Source organism: Lontra canadensis, unplaced genomic scaffold (assembly GCF_010015895.1).
Source record: "Lontra canadensis isolate GAN:19392208 unplaced genomic scaffold, GSC_riverotter_1.0 scaffold62, whole genome shotgun sequence".
In the NCBI taxonomy this organism is placed as follows: Eukaryota; Metazoa; Chordata; class Mammalia; order Carnivora; family Mustelidae; genus Lontra; species Lontra canadensis.
The window spans coordinates 6,469,618-6,492,170 of NW_022631056.1; the positions used below are offsets into that span (position 1 = coordinate 6,469,618).

The 22,553-nt window shown below is 35.8% G+C and overlaps 1 protein-coding gene across 5 annotated transcripts in view; it reads left to right on the top strand.

Annotated features, from left to right (window-relative positions):
- The window catches only part of NRIP1 (nuclear receptor interacting protein 1), a 96,856-nt gene extending 76,709 nt beyond the window's left edge, over positions 1-20,147 (top strand). For all 5 annotated transcript variants that reach the window (XM_032878017.1, XM_032878018.1, XM_032878014.1 and 2 more), the window contains one exon: positions 15,169-20,147. In XM_032878017.1, coding sequence (XP_032733908.1) covers positions 15,521-18,991 — 3,471 coding nt within the window. In that variant the 5' untranslated portion in view covers positions 15,169-15,520 and the 3' untranslated portion in view covers positions 18,992-20,147. The remainder of the gene's footprint in view (positions 1-15,168) is intronic.
- Positions 20,148-22,553: the final 2,406 nt, after the last annotated feature.

A 22,553-nucleotide genomic window follows, 5' to 3' on the forward strand; every position in this document is an offset into this window, starting at 1 on the left:
GCTGTGAATTAAGGTTAATTCATGAAACCTTTCTTTTCCCCATTTTGTCATCACCGTTTTTTAGGATTTGATATGTCTGGCTTTGGGGAATAAATCTTTCAGTGTATTAACTTCATTTCTTCACATATCTCCGTCATATGAAAATTTAACAAAATAATATTATAATGTTAAATAGGTTTTAATCGATTTTCTGTAGAGTATAGTTTGAAGAGGGGAAAAATGATAAAAAGCTTTATGATATCAGTATTCTGAAACATTTTCCCGTTCTAGATATAGTCTGTGGGCATATTAGATCTTATAAACCTTGACTGGGGAGACACTAATTAAAGGAAATTCAATGAGTATGATCAGTTTTTAGATATAAATATATATAAACAGATGTTGAAAAAGATGTTCCTGTGAAAACTAAAATCTTCTATATATATATATATTTCTAAAATGTTTAAAAGTTGTTTTTTCTAACAGAATACTAGTCACACTGTCTTCTAAACACAGAACTTTCTGCATAGGACAAAATACTTTATTACTCTGTAATTTTGTGATTTATTTTTTATAACTTTATATCCAGAATGAAGGAAAAAAAGGATATCTTGAATTCAGAACCAAACATTATAAATAGCATTATCATACCATCTTAAAAACATTTTTTAAAAAGATTTTATTTATTTATTTGTCAGAGAGAGAGAGAGTATGAACATCAGCTTGGGGGTGGGGGCAGCAGGCAGAGGGGAAGCAGGCTCCCCACTGAGCACAGAGCCCAATGCAGGACTGGATTCCAGGACCCTTAGATCATGCCCTGAGTCAAAGGCAGACGCTTAACCTACTGAGCGACCTAGACCTCCCCTATCATCTTAAATCTTAAAGCACTTTAGAGTTATGACAGTGGGCCCCTCATTTTACAGACTCAGATTCCAAGAGGCTGGCTTGTTGCATGTTCTACTGGGAACACTACCTCTGCCAGGTGCTGGGACATGAGGATGGCAAAGATGTAATCCTTGCCTCTAAGTTGTTTACCATCTAGTTGAGGACCAGGCATAAACAAATAAAATACGATTTTGCAATGAGATGATTGAACGATCTCCTGAGTGCTATGGAGTCCCAGAAATGGAAAACTATCCTCAGCCTCTGGAGTTCGGGGAAGGCTGTCCAAGGAAGGGGTAAGTCCTCAGCTGAGGCTTACAGAATAAAAGAGGTGTCTTATTCCTTTAGCTTGAGAGTAGGCAAATGGGGCTTATTTTATGATTCAAAAACGTATTACCTGATGCATTTTTTTGTCTGATACATTTCATGAGACGAGGATGATTGATTATAGGGACTGTGTGGGTGAATGGGGGAGAGGGCACTGAGTAGAAGGTTCTTTACTCTCTATCCATTATTCTCCCACTGTTATGTCTTATTCATGTGTAATGACAAGAATTTAAATATGAAACAAATAATTCATTTTATAAATGCTATAATTGAAAATACAATAAGGACCAAATAACCAAGCAAAATATAAATAGTAGAGAGTATTGATGTAAGGATTTCAATCGTTGATGTTAGAGCTGAACAAACTAATAAGCATAGAAGTGATCGAAATAGTGTGTACGCGCCATTCCACATATCATCATTCTATCAAAAAAAGAAAAATGATATACATGATACCCTGAGAATCTCATAAAGCTAGAGTGTGTGATTTGTTGAAGTAAAAATGTTTTAATTTCATTAAGTAATGCTAATGGTAGATAGTAGCGGTGGTTTTTAAGGATCTTAATTGCTGAAGTCAGAGTTGTTCTGAAATGTCTTTGGTCTAGTAAGCGAAGTCAGAAAAGCCCTGACTCTTATTACTGCTGTCCTTCTCACTTCTTCTCCAGCTCGAGAAGAGCCTCTTCCAAAGCCTCCTTACTACCCTGCCCCCCACCTGGGTCTGTATTCGTGGCGGAGTGTCAGGTGCCCAGCAAGGGCCACGAGCAGGCTGTCCCTGAACGAAATGAATAGACCCGAGACCTGGATGGCAGCAAAGCTGGAGCTCAGACTGGTAGTGACTGCCTATAGTCACTGAGATGATGGCTGCAAACACTTGCTTACGTGCCCAGTGAGCACAAGACAGGTTGGAGGAAAGTATGGGTGGCAATTTCTTCAATAAAAATGAAACCATTTAAATAAATAGCCCGTTGACGGATGGTATGCCAGTAGCTCCGTCTTCCTAGCTGAAGAACATATTTTAATGTTACCCTTTAATATTTAAAGACAGAAATTCTCCAGGCACATTGTGCACACGCTCATTTTTTGTTTATTAATCCCCTGGGGTGGGACCCTGTTGGCTTATTGAAGTCTTTTCCTTACAGATACCGTCCTTATGTCTGTCTGCCCAGGGATTGTGTCTGTAGTGATGTTTCTCTGCCTCAGGCTGACTAAAACCTTCAATTAGGAAAGCTCTGTATTCTGGGCCAACACAGGCAAGAATGGTATTGTGATGTTTACCATTTCTGGAAAATCAAGTCAGAGTTCACGGACCTTTCATAGCAAAGCAGCACTTTCATCCAGGCAGCACGTAAAGAAGGATGTTAATTGGTGAACTGATTAATTGATAGATGATTCCTCTAAATAGACATTAATAGTGTATTTTATAAGGAACTTTATTTAAAAGAAAATAAATGTCAGTAGATTTCTGTGATCAAATTTTGATATACTAATTTGTATCCATTACTAGTCATTTTACTACACCCACATTCTTTCTCTGCCTGGTAAAGGAAGGTCCACTTTTTGTGGTATTTCATTGGATACATATATTTTTTTTTCTTTCTACTTTGTAACTGAGAAACCCCAGTCTTCCTACCATAGTACAATTCTGATATTTTCATTTAAACCTATTTAATTATCAAAAATAATTTTGTAAAATGAAAATCTGATCATTGAGAACATCTACATGTACATACATTATAATTTACAAATTATATAAAACTATAGCAGGTGATACTGGATTTAACAAGAAAAGCTTTTATAGTATGAATCTACCCCCAAAGCATTGTGTGCCCTTAAAAATGATGATTTATTTTTTTAATAAATTTTCTTTTTTTTAAGATTTTAATTATTTGACAGAAACCACAAGTAGGCAGAGAGGCAGGCAGAGAGAGAGGGGGAGGCAGACTCCCTGCCAAGCAGAGAGCCCGATGTGGGGCTTGATCCCAGGACCCTAGGATCATGACCTGAGCTGAAGGCAGAGACTTTAACCCACTGAGCCACCCAGGCACCCCAAAAATGATGATTTCTTGATCAGAACAGGAACATTCATCACATAACTCTTGGTTCATAAATGTAATTTAATATAAATTCAATACCTTGTTTGAACAGCTAAAACAAAAGGCATGGTTGTGTTAGATAATTGCACTGTTCAATAATATATTCCACTAAGAATCACTTTTATTGCTGTTGTCAGTAACAAGATTTTCTTCTTATAATTTGGAAGTTATCATGGAAGACTTTGGATACGTTCTAAAATTTTTCTGGTTGAACCAATTTTTAGCAGTTAAATCTGTGTATTTGGGAAGAAGTGGCCCAATATTGAGGAATATACAAATTAATTTCCATTTCAGCTGGTACAAAGGCATGAGGGTTGGGGACCAGGGAATGATTCAGGGACCTGCAAGTTAAATTAATTTCAAATTGTCACATGGCAAAGATTGGTAATAACAAATTAATATGCAAGCATACACATGTACATACATACACACATATAAAAACTTATAATTCTGAAATACATATACACAAGTTTCTTCTCGTGTTATGTGATCAATGCGACATTTTAGGCAGAATATGCTTTATAACAAAAAGTGCACGAAGATCTTGTCTTCATAGATGGGGAACATTTTTAAAACAGAGTGTACCCTGTGAGTAAATGCAGAGTATCTGGTAAGTGTACTTAAAACCTCAGGAACTTTGATCAAATGCCAGCTGTTACATCAGTTCTGTTGGTAATCTTTCTTACTGCTCTGTGACCTTGACCTTGTGCTTGTATCTGTATGTCAAATCTATTTTTGGGATAGGAAGACCATAGTTGAATTTAATAGGATTTATGCTACAATCTCAAAGGATGTCCTAGGGTGTGTGTGTGTGTGTGTGTGTGTGTGTGTGTGTGTGTATACATAATACATACACATGTACACATATATATATACACACACTGTAAACACTTAATTCCAGGAGAAGAAAGCACCCTTTTTCATTATACTTTATATTTTGATAGGGATTGGAAAATATACTTTTGAAAATGAATATAAAGAAAGCACCAGTTACTTTGAAGAGCTCTTGAAAAAGGTTAATAGAACCTATACCTTCTGTTATTTTATATTTAAACACTTTTTTCCCACATTGATGTGCTACCAAAATAATGTGTCAGTGAGTGTTTTGTGTTTCTTCAGAGAAACTGTTGTTTCCTCAAGAACAGTAAGTAGGAGGCAGTGAACAGGCATTAATATTAATGCTAAATAAACATCGTATGTATTCTTTATCATATAATGATTCTCTTCTAGGTTTTTAAAAGTTGTAGTTAGAATTCATTTTAGCTAACAGTATTCTAGTTTTCTAGCTAATGCAGCCCAGCAGCCAGTAAAGCATTACATTTTTGGCATAGAAATTGTTGGGCAATCGAGCTCTTTCTCTAGCTCCTTTCATTCTGTGAGCCTTTTTTGACTTAAAAACCTCCAGCTTTTTCATCTTAATTTCTATTTAAAATAAATTTTTTAATAAACTGTAGAGGCAGAATTAAAGGGATAGTGGATTTTATGGAATCTGATCCTGTACATAAGCCTTCAGAACAAAGAAGCTCTTTATTTTGCTCTATCAGTTATAGGGGATATCTGTTTCTGTCATCAGGACAAATAACTGTCCTCTCTCTCATATGCTTTTATCTATGTTATCAAGGATCCTAAATCTTTAGTATTGCATTTTATGTAGTATGTAGTCACTGTGAGATAAGCCAAAGCTCCAGTTTGAGCATTAGCTCATATTTGGCTTTTAAATAAATATCTGTTTGAAATTCTGTGCCCCCCCCAAAGACAGCAGCGAAGATAAATAATTTGGGGGGTATTGGATGTGCCAGGTATATGGCTGTTTCAAAATCATTTCCTTCCCTCAGAATTCACTAAAAAGACTGTAACACATCTTGGTCAGGACTATTTCCACAACTTTATGATAAGATTATCATCTTTCTGATTAAAATGCTGTCACGTTCATCAACTACAATTTGATAAATTACTTGGAATCAGAGAAATAAAATTTTAGAGTTGAAGAGGTCCTCAGATACACGTCCTTCTATTAAACACTTGAGTAATTCAAGCACTAGTGAGTCCTAGTAAGTCTCTTTGAACAGAGAATGTGAGTGACACTATTTTACTCTTATGGAAGCAGCTGACAGCAAGTTAAAGCTGATGGACCTGGAAGTTAGGAGCAAATTTGGCCTTGGGCAAAAATATGTAAGTCCCTCAGGTTGCAGTGCAGAGCAATCTGGACACCTGCTTTCCTCGCTACAGTGTCAGTGGCTTCTGTTAACAATCTCTGAAGACTATTTACATCTAAAATGAGAACGCCTGGGAGAGGGCAAGAAGCTCTTATGTTCTAATTTAATGTTGAGGCCCCCAGTAGAGCAGAATGTTTTTAAATAAGCCTATTTTCCTAGTACCCATCAAATTGTACAACCACACATCCGTCTTTTGATGACGATACTACTACAGGGAAAATTACTATCTTGGAATTCAAATTATAGTGAAGGACATTAACAAATATCTATTCCTTTTTTTCAATGAGAAATAGATTCTGATAAGTGAAATTTCAGGCTTCCTCTTTGACCATACCCTTGTTATTCCCCTTGAAATGACAGCAATTAAATGTTTCTTTCACTTTTTGTTCCTTAATTTTTTTTCAAAAACTGACTTTTGCCCATTTCTGCCACTGATTTATTATGCTTCTCTTGTAGCGGTGGTCAATCTGTTAGATTTAGTTTTAATAAAATGATAGTTATAATAATTAAAAGAATAACAAATGATATTTACAGTTTTTTAGATGAAATAGCTCAGTTTTTCAAATGTTTACAAATACTTAGAATTCCTTTGTTTTTCCAGTTTGAAATAATTGACATACATTACTATAAGTTTAAGGTGTACAGCATAGTGGCTTGATTTACGTATATCGTAAAATGATTACCACAATAGATTTAGCTAACTTCCATCTTCTCATATAAATATAATTAAAAAAAAAAAAGAGGAAAGAAAAAAAATTTCTTCTCATGATGAAAACACTTAGGATTTACTCTCTTAACGACTTTCCTAGATAGCACACAGCAGTTGTTTTATTTTTTATTTCTTTATTTTTGTTTTATTTTTGTTTATTTCTTTAGATTCTACATATAAATGAGGTCATATCATATTTGCCTTTTTCTGTCTGACTTAATATTTCACTTAGCATAATGCTTTAGAGGCCATCCATGTTGTCACAAAATGGTAGGATTTCCTCTTTTTGTGGCTGAATAATATTCCTGTGTGTGTGTGTGTGTGTGTGTGTGTGTGTACTTCTTCCATTCTTTTTCCATTCTTTTTCCATTCACCCATCAATCCATAGACACTTAAGTTATTTCTATTTCTTGTCTCTTGTTAATCATGCTGCTCTGAACAGGGATGCAGATATATTTTCAAGTTAGTATCTTTTTTTTGCTTTGGATATATTTTCCGGAGTAGAATTGCCAGATCATATGGTAGGTCTATTTGTAATTTTTTGAGGATCCTCCATACTGTTTTCCATAGTGGCTGTACCAATTTACAAACACACCAAGAGTGTACAAGGGACTTTTCTCTCTACACCCACATTGGCATTTGCTCTCTCATTCTAACAGGCATGAGGTGATGTCTCATTGTGGTTTTAATTTTCATTTCCATAATGACTAGTGATGGTAAGCATATTTTTTCATGTATCTTCTTTGGAGAAATATGAGGACTATTCAAGTCTTTTGCCCTTTTTTTAAATGGGTTATTTGGTTTTTTTCTATTAAGTTGTATGAGTTCTTTATATTTTTTGGATATTACCCTTTATCAGATATATGGCTTCCAAATATCTTTTCCCATTCCATAAGTTATCTTTTCACTTTGCTGATTATTTCTTTTGCTGTGTGGAAGCCTTTTACTTTGATATAGTCTACTTTTTTTTTTTTTAATTACTTGTGCTTTGCTTTATTGCTAGGTGTCATATTCCAAAAATCATTACCAAGACCCATGTCAAGGAGCTTTATTCCTATGTTTTCTTCCAGGAATTTCATGATTTCAGGTCATACTTTAGTCTTTAATCCATTTTTGTGAATGGTATAAGACATGGGTCCAGTTTTATTCTTTAAATGTTACTATCCAGTCATGCCAACACCAGTAACTGAAAAGGCTATCTTTTCTCCATTTAGTATTCTTGACTTTTTTTGGCAAATATGAGTTTATTTCTGGGCTCTTGATTTTGTTCCATTGGTCTGTTTGTTTTTATACTAATACTATTTTGGTGATTATAACTTTATAGTATAGCTTGAAATCAGAAAGTGTGATGCCTCCTGCTTTATTCTTCTTTCTAGCTTCCCCCCAACCTGCTGCTATTCAGTGTCTTTTGTGGGTCCATATAAATTTTAAGAGTGTTATTTTATACTTCTGTTAAAAAAAAAAAAAAAGCCTTTGGAATCTCGATAGGGATTGCATTGACTATAGGTGGCTTTTCGTAGAAGTGACATTGTAACAGTATTAATTGTTCCAGTCCATGAATACAGGATACCTTTTCATTCGTCTTTTTCCTTTGCTGTTATCATTGTAGTTTTCAGAGTAGAGATTATTCACTTAGTTAAATTTATTTCTAAGTATTTTATTTTTGATGTTACTGTAAATAGAATCAATTTCTTTTTTAGAAAATTTGTTGCTAGTATACAGAAATGCTACTGATTTTTGTATGTTAATTTCGTATCTTGCAGCCTTACTGAATTTATTGATTGCATCTAACAGACTTTTGGTTGGTTGAGTCTTTAGGATTTTCTATATATATAAAATAATTTCATCTGCAAATAGAGACAATTTTTGCTTCTTCCTTCTTAATTCTGATACCTTTCATTTCTTTTTCTTGCCTGATTGCTCTAGCTAGGACTTCTAATACCATATTTAATAGTAGTGGCAAGACTGGATACCATTGTCTTGTTCCTGATCTGAGACCAAAAACTTTCAACTTTTCACCATTGAGTGTGTTGTTAGCTGGGGGCTTGTCACATATGGCTTTTATTATGTTGAGATATTTCTTCTGTGCCAAATTTGTTAAGAGTTTTTGTCACAAATAGATGTTGAATTTTGTCAAATGCTTTTCTGCATCTAGTAAGATGATCATCATTCTTTTCTTTCATTCCATTAATATGATGTGTCACATTAATTGATTTGCTGGTGTTAAATCATCTGTGCATCTCAGGAATTAGTCCCATTTGATCATGGTAAATATTTCTTTTAATATGCTGCTAAATTTGGTTTACTAATATTTTGTTGAGAATTTTTTTATCTGTATTCATCAAGGATATTGACCTGTAGTTTTTTAGGTTTGGTTTCGTTTTGTTTTGTTTTGTTTTGTTTTCTAGTAGGGTCCTTTTTCTGGTTTTGTATCCAGATAATGCTGGCTTCATAAAGTGAGTTTGGGAGTGTTCCCTCCTCTTTCATTTTTTGGAAGGGTATGACAAGAATTGGTGTTAATTCTTCTTCAGAGTTCAGTGAAACTCAGCAGTGAAGCCATCTGGTCCTGGGCTTTTCTTCATTGGGAGATTTTTGAGTACTAATTCAGTCTCCTTACTCTAATGTCTCTTCAGATTTTCTATTTTTTTCCTGATCAGTCTTGGTAAGTTGTATGTTTCTAGAAGTTTTTCCATTTCTTATAGGTTGCCTAGTTTGTTGGAGTATAGTTGTTGATAATAACCTCTTATGATCCCTTTCATTTCTGTGGTATCAGTAATGGCAATATCTCCTTTTTTATTTACAGTTTTTGTTGACTTGGGTAAAGATTAATTTTTAATTTATAATAGGGGGTTCACTGTAGTCTTTACTTCTTAAGGAAGCCCCAGGACCCTCAATCTGAAATGTTATTTTTTCTTTCTTGTTCTGTGAAATTTAGTGTCGAGTTTCATGTATTATAACTTCTCATTGGCCCTTGGTTTAGAAAGCTTAATCTCATACATTTGGAAAATGTTTGGTGTTATGTCCTTTTGACAAATTTTAGTAAATAAAAATCTTGGATTTTTGTTCCCTTTTTAACTTTTAAAACTTTCTTTCAAAGTCTCACCTTAGAGATCACCAAGAGTTTTCTAAATTATTTACCTCAATTTGTATTGATTTAATAGAAGTTTCAATAATAAGGACTTTGGAATCTTCCTAGTATTCATATATTTTTCTTTAAATGCTTAGTGAAACATCTTAATATTTTTCTTAGCCTGTTGTGTGAAATATCTAAAATAATCTACAGTGGAAATTAGGTAATATTGCTCAATAGGAGTTATTCTTGAATGTCACATTTCAGTAGACTTTCAGTTACTTTTGCATTTTGAGGAACCAGAGCCAAAAATTAAAATGCTTACTAGAGTGATATTGGAGAAGTGCCTTTAAATTCAGTATTCAAACAGGTATTACTTGATAATGGAGAAGAAAGTGGAAGAGATTTCATGGAAACAATTGGAAGTCATGAGGTATTCACTAGACATAATTTAAAAACCATACAAAGTGACTTCATAGGTGTTTAGTCATTGAAATGTGTTTCTAATGGAGAATTTGATCCAAGTAAGATACTGAATCCTTTCCTTAAAAACAGCTGGAGGAAGACCTTTCTCATTATTTATTTATTGTCAATTAAAAGTAGTCACACATGCAAGAATTCTATTAGATTCATCTTTCATTTATCCAAATAAAAATTTGTTTTGCCATTTTAAAAAGTGCTTAAAAATTCAGTAGATTTTCCCTTTCCTTAATAAGCCGTTTCCAAATAGAGAATGCAAAACGCATTGCAATGAAAATAGTTTAACTATTTCAAAGAATCAATATAACACTCATTTGGGAACTGTTAACGTGCAAATTATTTACAACTATCTTATTGATTAGAGTTCTAAGAAAAAAAAAAAAACCTTAGACTTCAACATAATTTCATATTTTTCGGGTACTTAAAAAAAAGAAAATGTAGCTTTAAAAAAACTACACTCTGAATTCACACATTTTACTAGATAGATATTTAACTAAACTAACCTATGTGTTGAAACTTGAATCTTTCCCCAGATTTGTGCATATGGTCAAGATTCCATGGACTACTTTAATAGTTTAGTTTATTTTTTTAAATCTAACAATAGGGTCACGTGGGTGGCTCAGTGGGTTAAGCCTCTGCCTTCGGCTCAGGTCATGATCTCAGGGTCCTGGGATCGAGCCCTGCATCCGGCTCTCTGCTCAGCGGTGAGCCTGCTTCCCCCTCTCTCTGCCTGCCTCTCTGCCTACTTGTGATCTCTCTCTCTCTCTCTCTGTCAAATAAATAAATAAAATCTTTAAATCTAACAATAATTTTTTTTTACCATATACTGGCTAGAGCAGTAAAATGTCAACTTTATAAAATTTAAAAGATTTGCATGCTTCTAAATAATTTTCAGTTAATAAAAGGAATATTCAGTTTATAATTTTAATGTTATAAAGTAGTTTTACATGAATTTTATTAAATTGTCAGGAACTGCATTAAGCCTTGATATACTGTCAAGCAGGGTTCTTTGGATCTGGTGTTAGTTTTTGAAAGTTTTTTTTTTTTTTACTATTTCTAACTAGTAGGAAGGATTATATTGCATGCCTTTAACTCTTCTTTTAACATTTTAATCAATGTGTTTTTAATAGGAAAAGAACAGTTATCTTGCTATTACTATATGTACCAAATCAAAGATATGTTACAGAATCTTAGTGACCTTAATTTTCCCATACCATTAAGTATTTTGCCATTTTCTGGTCTTGAGAATTCATTCATTATTTATTTCCAACTGTGCCAAATAAAGACTAAAAAGAATAAGCCAAGAGAAAATAATGGAAGTGCCTAGAATGATGATGCAGTAGTGAAATAAGCCATCATTATATCATCTTCAGTTTCCTTATTGCATAGTCCATTAATTCTGTATCATTTTTCATGAATGTTTAAAAAGTCTGGAGACACTGTCTTTGTAGTCTTCCTGTTCTAAGTCTTTAGTAAACACAATGGAAAATTCAGCATTTTCCATTTTCCATCTATAATGTCAAAGAAAAGAAAGTTGGCCTGGGAAGATGCTCCAATTAGATGAATCAGAGGATGACTGCAAAGAGAATGATTAGTGGTACTCCAGACATGAATGATGATGGTGACATTGACTGTATAAGCAACATCTCTCACGTGGTCTTCAGATGACAACATCCTAAATGAATTTTTTCAAACTCAGGAATCAGTGAGTGAACAATATGGTTCAACGTTATAGTTCTTTTATATTTTTCCAGGTTTATTGAGGTATAATTAACAAGTAACATTGTGAAGGTTTAAGGTCTACAGTGTGGTGAATTGATATGCACATATATAGCAAAATGATTACCATAATAAAGTTAGTTAGTACACCCATCACCTCACATTGTTCCCACAACACTATAGTTTTAAAAACAAAAAGGAAATACAGTATTTCATCTGGTCAGTTGACTTCAATAAGAAGGGCTTCATAACTCACTATTTTGTGACAAGAACCTCAACTGTTCTGTTTTACTCAAAGGAAGTACGACAGTATTCTTTTATGATGTTGGTACGTCCAAATTTATTTGAAATGATCATTAAGTGGACAAATATTGAAGGCTGGCTTGTAATAAAAGAGATCGGAAGAAAACAGATGACATGGATATGAAATAATCCATTAGGTTGGTCATTATAATTGGTGTTAGTAAGTCTAAAAATAAAAAATACATATTTTGCAATTATGAAACAAGGAAGATTTCTGTCCTCTAGTCAGCGTCATTATGAGTTTTCAGAGTTCTCTAAAGTAACACATTTTGAATTATACAAGTACAAAAAGAAGACTCGGAGGTGATGATAAAGCTTACCCCTTAGACATGGACCAATCTGGAATTGGTACTTAAAGGATGTTTCCAGGTTCTTGCATGACAGTTGATGAGCTGTCAGGTACCATTATCTTTCAAAACCAGGAAGATACGGAATTAAGAATGTGTAAATTCTTACTTAAAATTCTGATGTTTTTTTATATTATCCCTTCATTCTTACTTTATTAACTATTCATAAATTGACTTAAATATTAATAAAATGTTTGTTGCACTTAGATGCTAATGGTGATGCCTATTTTTCTTGGTATACTGAAGGTTAGACAAATCCATTAAAATTACAAAGAGCTGATTTTGATTTAGAATGATAAATCTAAAATGAAGATTAAGGCACCTCTTGATATATTATAAAAGATTACACTGAACTTTTTAAAAATCAGTTTTTCTAAAAGTTCTGTGGCACCACATTATAAAAATGACAACTAAGTTTCAATTCAATCAGCTTTTACTCTATAACTGGGTAAGTTTAATTTTTTTCTCCTTCATATATGTGCATTTTTAGGGTTCATTAAATCTTTCTTGGCTTTGCCTGTCATATCTACCAACCTAATGTTTAAAGATAGTATACTAATATAACATATTTTAGTTTCTAAACTAAAGTTTTCTTTACAGAATCTCACGAGAGTTCCAAAACTTGTGAGGCCTTCATTTGTTCATTTGTTACTTTTTTCTACTTTTTTTTTTCCTGCACCCTCCTTACTTTTACAAAGCTCTTGGTTTTCTTTTACCTCCCATAATCCAAATGTTGTGAAAAATTTTGTTCCCTTTGCAAAACCACTTAGCAAGTGTACGCCATATAAGTAAAGTCTCTTCTTTATTGTATTTGTGAAAAGACCATTGAGTATCTTTTTTTTTTTTTAAGATTTTATTTATTTATTTATTTGACAGACAGAGATCACAAGTAGGCAGAGAGGCAGAGAGAGAGGGGGAAGCAGGTTCCCTGCGGAGCAGAGAGCATGATGTGGGGCTCGATCCCAGGACCCTGGGATCATGACCTGAGCTGAAGGCAGAGGCTTTAACCCACTGAGCCACCCAGGTGCCCCCGTTGAGTATCTTTAAATAGACACAGGCTCTAATAAATCATTGTCAAAATTATGGACGTGCAAGTAGATCCACTGACAGGCCATTGAATCACAGTATTTTGTAAAATATTCCGGTTTTAAAATATATTGCTTATCAATCTCTCAAGAAGCCTAATTCTTAATAGTGTGTTGACATTTAGTTATTTTTAACTGAATATATGTGTTAAGCATCTGGCAGCGTTCTTAAATAACCTGTATATAAAATAAAAAAAGCAAACAAACTCTATGTCAAAGATTCAAAAATAATGTGATGGGGCGTCTGGGCGTCTATTTATTAGGTGGTGCTAATACTTTATATTATATCTTAATATCTGTAGTCTGGGAGCTGTACCATATTCAGTCACCTTGCCTCCTCTTGTTTCCTTTCTAAATTTGTCAATTAAGTTGTATTCTTTATAATGGAAATATGAAAAGGCAAGATTTGGGAAAGCTAGGAAGGATTGTTAATGATTTCTCCTGCTTCAATTATTTAAAGGAAAGAAAAGGAAGTTATCAGAAAAAATTTGGCTCACTCAATTCCCTGAAGAGTTTTTAATAGTAGGATCTGAGTGAATTCAAGCCTTAAGTAGTCTCAGAATTCCTACTTTCTTCGGCATTTCATTTTTTGCTAGCACTATGGTAGGTATTGCAACTGAGTGCCTCTTGAAGCAGCATCTCAGGAAATTTAGCCTTTGATTTACAGATTCATCGTATTAAAAAACAGGCTTCCTGTTAAAAGAAGGTCTTTCCTCCCTGTTTCATAATGGTGCTGTTTATGTTTTCTTTCCCAAAAAATTAATGAAAAATAACCACATTGACTTAGAATTTTCTGGAAGCAATTATTCATCTTCCCTTCAAGTCTATTCTAAATTTGTTTCCTACCCACTTTCTACAGGGTGCTGTGATTACCTCTTGTATACACATGGTAATGTTTATATGTATTATGGTAACCACATTTTCTCAACTAAAAATTGGTACAAGTGCCTTGACACATTTTTCTAGATTAATGATTTTTATTTTAAAAAATCTTATAAATTTTTTAAATCATGTATAATAGTTTATTTATACTTTATTTATACTGATAATGAAGTCACACAAAAAGAAATAGCATTGGTGAGGAAAAGAGTTATTTTCTATGAGGAACATTCTAGAAATTTAGAATTACAGGTTCATCCATAACCTGTCTTCTTCATCTGCTAGGAATGGACCTCACATTAAAATTTTTACATAGAGCAATGAGTGAAGATTTAAATTGGATACATTAAACCTCTGATAGACTTGATGAGCATGTAGAGAATCACTCTCTTCTGTTTTTAATAGGTCATGGTAAAAACGAAGCTTTGATTATGCTTCAGTGTTTATGAATATGACTAAGACTGTCACACTTTGCATAGGCCTGTAAGATACTTATACTTGTCAGTCTTCCATTTCATAGAAAACAGAAATCCTACAGATGACTTAACGGAATTTGCAATGTTTCAAGGATGCTATCAGAAGTAGTACTCAACCCTACACCCGGCTCATCAGATGAGTCCATGTCACATGATCTCTTTTCTTTTCTGCACCTCTGCTTTTGTTCCTTCATAAGCTCCCAGTAAAATAAGAAGGCTAATTCTAGCTCCCTTATAGAGCTACATCACTATAAAAGAGACTTAGCATTCATATTACTCTGTGCAAAGTGCTCATGAAAATTCAGAAACTTGGTGTGCTTTGGAAGACGGTTACATAATGCCAAAGTATTTTCCCTAATTGATTTGCAATGTGGATTGATTCATAGGATCTCCAGTGGCAATTTGCGGTTTAATAGGAATTGCAAAATATGTTACCAGAGAACTGTCTACAATGCATATATGTGTATGTACCTTATGTTTTACATATGTAAGTATGTTTTACACACACATATGTAGAAACTTACAAATACTAGATTCTTTTGCTTACCGATAGCATAACACGAGTTCTGTCCCTTCTTAACTTTTTTTTTTTTCTTTTCCTAGAACACTGCTATTTGCATTTAATTGGACACAAAAGATGAAGAAGGAGAAGCAGTATATTCGCTGAGGATTCTCTATGCTTGCTGCTGCAGACCTATGTCCTGAGGAATTCTTCTGCTCCTTCTTGCTTAGGAGTCGATCAGCCCTGTGGTCAGGCTCCTTTGGAATTTGCCTATCTTTCACCTTGTCGTTGCCAGAGGAAATCCTGGTTGGAATGTCACAGGGCATCTCTGCCTGATTACTATGGAAGGTGATAAACTGGCAGTCACTTTTTAAAGTTACATCTCACTCACCCCCAGAAAACCATTCTTTAACGTGAATAGAAACCAAGCTCTTGTGAACACTTCTATTGAACATGACTCATGGAGAAGAGCTTGGCTCTGATGTGCACCAGGATTCTATTGTTTTAACTTACCTAGAAGGATTACTAATGCATCAGGCAGCAGAGGGATCAGGTACTGCTGTTGACAAAAAGTCTGCTGGGCATAATGAAGAGGATCAGAACTTTAACATTTCTGGTAATGCATTTCCCACCTGTCAAAGTAATGGTCCAGTTCTCAATGCACAGTCCTATCAGGGATCTGGCATGCTGCATCTCAAAAAAGCCAGACTCTTGCAGTCTTCGGAGGACTGGAATGCCGCGAAGCGGAAGAGGCTGTCTGATTCCATCGTAAATTTAAACGTGAAGAAGGAAGCTTTGCTAGCTGGCATGGTTGACAATGTGCCTAAAGGCAAACAAGATAGCACATTACTGGCCTCTTTGCTTCAGTCATTCAGCTCTAGGCTGCAGACCGTTGCTCTGTCGCAACAAATTAGGCAGAGCCTCAAGGAGCAAGGATACGCACTCGGTCATGATTCTTTAAAAGTAGAGAAAGATTTAAGGTGCTACGGTGTTGCGTCAAGTCACTTAAAAACTTTGTTGAAGAAAAGTAAAGCTAAAGATCAAAAGCCTGATACCAATCTTCCCGATGTAACTAAAAACCTCATCAGAGACAGGTTTGTGGAGTCGCCACATCATGTTGGACAAAGCGGGACAAAGGTCATGAGTGAACCGTTGTCATGTGCTGCCCGATTACAGGCTGTCGCAAGCATGGTGGAAAAAAGGGCTAGTCCGGCCACTTCACCCAAACCTAGTGTTGCTTGTAGCCAGTTAGCGTTACTCCTCTCAAGTGAAGCCCATTTGCAGCAGTATTCTCGGGAACATGCTTTAAAAACACAAAATGCAAATCAAGCAGCAAGTGAAAGACTTGCTGCCATGGCCAGATTACAAGAAAACGGCCAGAAGGATGTTGGTAGTTTCCAGCTCTCGAAAGGAATGTCGAGCCATCTCAATGGTCAGGCAAGAACATCGTCGAGCAAACTAATGGCGAGCAAAAATACGGCATTCCAAAATCCAATGGGTGTCGTTCCTTCTTCCCCCAAGAATGCAGGCTATAAGAACTCACTGGAAAGAAACAATATCAAACAAGCTGCTAGTAACAGTTTGCTATTACATCTTCTTAAAAGCCAGACCATACCAAAGCCAATGAACGGACACCACCATAGTGAGAGAGGAGGCATTTTCGAGGACAGTAGTACGCCCACAACTATCGATGAGTACTCTGATAACAACCCTAGTTTCACAGATGACAGCAGTGGCGATGAAAGTTCTTACTCCAACTGTGTGCCCATAGACTTGTCATGCAAACATCGAATTGAGAAACCGGAACCTGACCAGCCTGTTTCCCTCGATAATTTAACTCAGTCCTTGCTAAATACCTGGGATCCCAAAGTCCCCACCACCGTAGATATCAAAGAAGATCAAGATACCTCAAGGAATTCTAAGCTAAATTCACACCAGAAAGTAACACTTCTTCAGTTGCTCCTTGGCCATAAGAATGAAGAAAACGTAGAAAGAAACAGCAGTCCTCAGGAAGTTCCCAGCGATGTGCCCAAGTTCAGTACTCAGAATTACACGAGGACTTCGGTCATCGAAAGCCCCAGTGCAAACAGGACTACCCCCGTGAGCACTCCTCCATTACTCGGCTCCACAAAACCAGAGTCTCCCATCAATCTCTCCCAACACTCTCTGGTCATCAAATGGAATTCCCCGCCATACGCCTGCGGCTCTCAGTCTGAAAAGCCAGCCAGTGCCGCATCCAGCCACTTGATGGACCTGACAAAGAGCAATGAGTCGCACGGAGAGAAACCCGTGCAGAATGAAGGCGCGCAAAACTCCGCAACTTTCAGTGCCAGTAAACTGTTACAGAACTTAGCTCAGTGTGGAATGCAGTCCACCTCAGGAGAAGAGCAGAGACCCAGCAGGCAGCTGCTAAGTATAAACACAGAGAGACCCGTGGGCGTGGTTGACAGATTAAACAGTCCTCTGCTGGCAAATAAAACAAACACGGTGGAGGAAAACAAGGCGTTGAGCAGCCAAGCAACAGGTCCCGAATCAGGACTTTCTGGTTCTGAAATAGAAAATCTGCTTGAAAGGCGCACTGTCCTCCAGCTGCTCCTGGGAAACCCCAACAAAGGGAAGAATGAAAAGAAAGAGAAGATTTCTGTGAGAGACGAAAGTACTCAGGAACACACAGATAGAGCTTTAAGTGAACAAATACTGATGGTCAAAATCAAATCTGAGCCTTGCGATGACTTACATACTCACAACTCAAATGTGCACTTGACCCATGACGCCAAGGGGGCCCCATTCTTGGGTCTGGTGCCTCCCGTGCAGAGAAGCGCAGCTGCCTTACCCATGTCCGAGGACTTTAAATCGGAGCCCGTTTCACCTCAGGATTTTTCTTTCTCAAAGAACGGTCTGTTGAGTCGACTGCTAAGACAAAATCAAGAGAGTTACCTGGCGGAAGATCTGGACAACAGTCACAGAAACAGTGAACTGACAATTCTAGAATCAAAGAACCTTTGCATGGTCCCTAAGAAAAGGAAGCTCCATACTGAGCCTTTAGAAAACCCATTTAAGAAGATGAAAAATAACATCGTCGACGCAGCAAATAGTCACAGTGCCACAGAAGGACTGTATGGGTCCTTGCTTAGCCAGCAAGAGCTGAAATTGAGCAAAAATGATCTTGAACTTAAGTACCCTGCCAGTCATGGTGCAGCCCCCGAAAGTGAACATAGGAGTTGGGCCAGGGAGAGCAAAAGCTTCAATGTCCTGAAGCAGCTGCTTCTCTCAGAAAACTGTGTAAGAGATTTGTCCCAGCACAGGAGTAACTCTGTCGTCGAGAGTAAAAAGAAAGGACACAAAAATAACGTGACCAATAGCAAACCTGAATTCAGCATTTCTTCTCTGAATGGACTGATGTACGGTTCCCCTCAGCCCGGCGGCTGCATGGATAGCAGGACATTTCCGTACCCAGGAGTAGTGAAATCTCCCATGAGTCCCCCTTTCCCCGAGCACTTGGGCTGTGCAGGGTCTAGACCAGAATCTGGGCTTTTGAACGGGTGTTCCGTGACTGGTGAGAAGGGACCCATTAAGTGGGTTATCACAGATGCGGATAAGAATGAGTATGAGAAAGACTGTCCCAGGCTGACCAAAACTAACCCAATACTGTATTACATGCTTCAGAAGGGAGGCAGTGCTGTTACCAGTCGAGAGACGCAGGACAAGGACATTTGGAGGGAGCCTGCACCTGCCGAAAGTGTCTCACAGGTTACAGTCAAAGAAGAGTTACTTCCCACCGCAGAAACTAAAGCTTCTTTCTTTAATCTAAGAAGCCCATATAATAGCCATATGGGGAGTAACGCCTCTCGTCCACACAACGCCGACGGAGAAGTTTACGGACTGTTGGGAAACGTGCTAACAATAAAAAAAGAATCAGAATAAAACGTACCTGCCATCCAGCTTCGGATCTTTTTAAAACTGCTTAGTATGAACTTGCGATCTGTATAAATAAGAGCATGATTTGAGAAAAGCATGGTATAATTGAAACTTTTTTCATTTTGAAAAGTATTGGTTACTGGTGATGTTTAAATATGCATACTGCTTTTTGCTTTACGTTAGATGTCATGAGGAAACTACTGAACTAGCAATTGGTTGTTTAACACTCTGTATGCATCAGACAACAACTGTGAGTAGCCTATGAATGAAATTCTTTTATATTCAGATAACAGGCATAAATGGAAATGTATATCTCCATCCATAGTGGATTAACGCATTTTGCTGCCTTTATTAGGGTACTTTATTTTGCTTTTCAGAAGTCAGCCTGCATAACACATTTGTTTTTAAATCCAAATTGTTAAATAACTCTTGAAATGTTAATTATTGAGTAAAAAAAACCTAATTCACTTTTCATGATCTGATTCAGAAACAAATTAGAAAAAGAATATGCTTACATTTTTCACTTTTGCTAAAAAACATATTTATTTTTAACTCTTGGAAGGGGTTTTGTGGTTCCCAATGTGTCTGCCCCACCCCAGTCCTTTTCAATATCTATTTCTTTAAACCTTGTACTACTTAGTAAAAATTGATTACAATTGATGGGAGTTTGATAGATCCTTCAAAAAAGGCAGATTTCCATTTTTGTATTTTAGCTACTTTACTAAATTAATATTCCTCCTTTTACAGAATTAGGAAAGTTAACCATTTACCTTCAGGTGGTTTCCTGAATAGGTGAATATTTAAGAAGTTGTTTTTAACAGAAGCAAAATGGCTTTTCTTTGGACAGCTTTCACCATCTCTTGTAAAAGTCACTTCTCACCATTTCTGTGGTACCTGTGAGTCTTACGACCAGGGTTTCTTAAAAGCTGGACTCAGACCACTTGCATTAGAATCATCTGGAGCCCTTGTTTTAAAATGCAGATTCCTAGGCGGCATCTCAGATCTACAGATCAAGAAGCTCTGCTAAGTGGACCCGGGAATCTCCCACCTGCATCTTAACACACTCCCTAGATGTTTCTTCTGCATGCTGAAGTTTGAGAACCATTGCTTATGACTTTTCTCAGAACACAGGATTGTAAAAAAACAAAGAAAAAAAGAAAAAAAAAACAACAACTATTTGATGCCTATATTTTCCCCAGTACAGTAATACATCAACTCAAAATTTGCAATATTTTAGTTCATATATAACCGTTCTGTCTTTGGAAAATCGGGTTCGAAATACTTTTTATGACAAAAAAAAAAATTGGGTGGAGGGGACAACTTTCATATCTGGCTCAACATCTCAGGAAAATCTGTGATTATTTATGTGTTCTAATGAGTAACATCTACTTAATTAGCCTTAGGGATGGTATAACAGGGCCACTTACCAAACTCAGGTGATTCCAGGATGGTCTGGAAACTTCTCCTGAATACATCCTTAGTTTCTATTAAAATCATTGTCCTAAGATCATTGCTGACAAAGATGAAAACATTTCAAACCCAAGGAAGGCACTAAACTCAGATTGACTAGACAGAGAAGTACAAAGGGCACATAGACATGACAGAGTTGTACACGATCACTCCAGTGGACCTATTATTTTAAAATTGCAATTAGAAGTAAACATTGATATTATCTTGGAAGAACCACATGGGGTTTTGATCTCGAAACAAGTCCATATGTTTAAGTTCAGCTTTCACGGCCCACAATTCACTCACCAGATAATATTTTTGTTTTTAAAAGTGAACCAGGTTTGCAACTGACCTATCAACAAATTGTTATATAATCAACTATTAATTAGAAGGAAATCTATTTGAAGTTGTTCTACTTGAAGTTGTTTCTAAGATTTTTATATTAAAAATGGGCGTTATTTCCTAATATGAATTAAAACCCTAAATGATTATTTTTTCTCAAAATGATTTGTAAATAGTTACTGGATTATATTATAAAACAATAGGAATGAGTATTACGCTACATCTTGGAGAGATGAAGGCGTACACTTATTCTGAAGTGAAAATCCCACTGGCCAGTGAACATATTCTACTCCATCCCATATCGACTTTGTGACAATCTTATTGTCTATATCATATAAATAAGCTTTTAAGCAAGTCATTTTTTTTTCCTGCTACATTATTAAAGATATGGAGCCTTAGAGGTATGCTAGAAAAATTGTTGGTATTCTCCTTTGGTCGAGGGAAAATGGGCTTTCACAAGGGAGGGAATTAGGTCAGGGGAATGAACATTGAGGGCCAGCATTGCTATATTTTTTGTTTGTTCCTTTGGTTGGTTGGTTGTTTTTGTTGTTGTTGTCGTCGTTCACAGTTAAAGGAATGATGATATATAATACGTAGCTAAACATGACCAGAAAAATGATGTTCTGATTTACTAGAGAATGTCCCCAATTTGAATTTAGGGTGATCTTAAAGAAGAACAGTGAGAAAGGGCACACATCCATAAATTCACTTTGTTTATGCATATGTAGATACAAGGATGCACATATACACATTTTCAAGGACTATTTTAGATACTAGAGAATTTCTTCCCAATGAAGTCATTTGTGAAAGGGTACTACAGCTCTCATTGACAACAGTAAGGTAGCATTACCTGTTTATTCTCTGGTACATGTTACAGAAGAGTAAACTGGTGAGAGTATATATTTTATATATATATATATATATATATAAAATATGTATATATATATATATTGACTTGTTACACGAAGATGTTAAAATCAGTTTTTAAAGGTGATGTAAATAGTGATTTCCTTAATGAAAAATACATATTTTGTATTGTTCTAATGCAACAGAAAAGCCTTTTAATCTCTTTGGTTTCTGTATATTCCATGTATAAGTGTAAATATAATCAGACAGGTTTAAAATTTGTGCATGTATGTATACAGTTGCAAGTCTGGACAAATGTATAGAATAAACCTTTTATTTAAGTTGTGATTACCTGCTGCATGAAAAATGCATGGGGGACCCTGTGCATCTGTGCATTTGGCAAAATGTCTTAAGTCAGATCAGATGTTCATCCCAACATGACAGTATTCCATTTTTGGATATGACTTCTGTGGTTTAAGCTTTGTGGAAGAATGTGCTTTGAATCCAAGGGTCTTAAAACTTTTTAAAATCAAATCAACCACTTTTCAACATGACAAGTTCACACAACTACTTTCACGAATTTTTTAATCCCATTGGAAATGGACTGTTATACCAGGAGTATCCCAGTATGCTGGAATACAGGCACATTACCACTCATGAGATGAATTCTGGGGTTTACACAACCAATTTTGATGCGATCTGCTTAGTAATATAATTTGTCATTTTTATTAGAAATTTAATTTCTTCATGTGATGTCATGGAACTGTACATACTGCAGTGTGAATTTTTTTGTTTTGTTTTTTAATCTTTTAGTGTTTACTTCCTGCAGTGAATTTGAATAAATGAGAAAAAAAATGCATTGTCTTTGGCTTCAAATGACTGTTATTTTGTGGGCTTTCTCTGGTTTTTAGGTTTTCCATAAATATAAAAC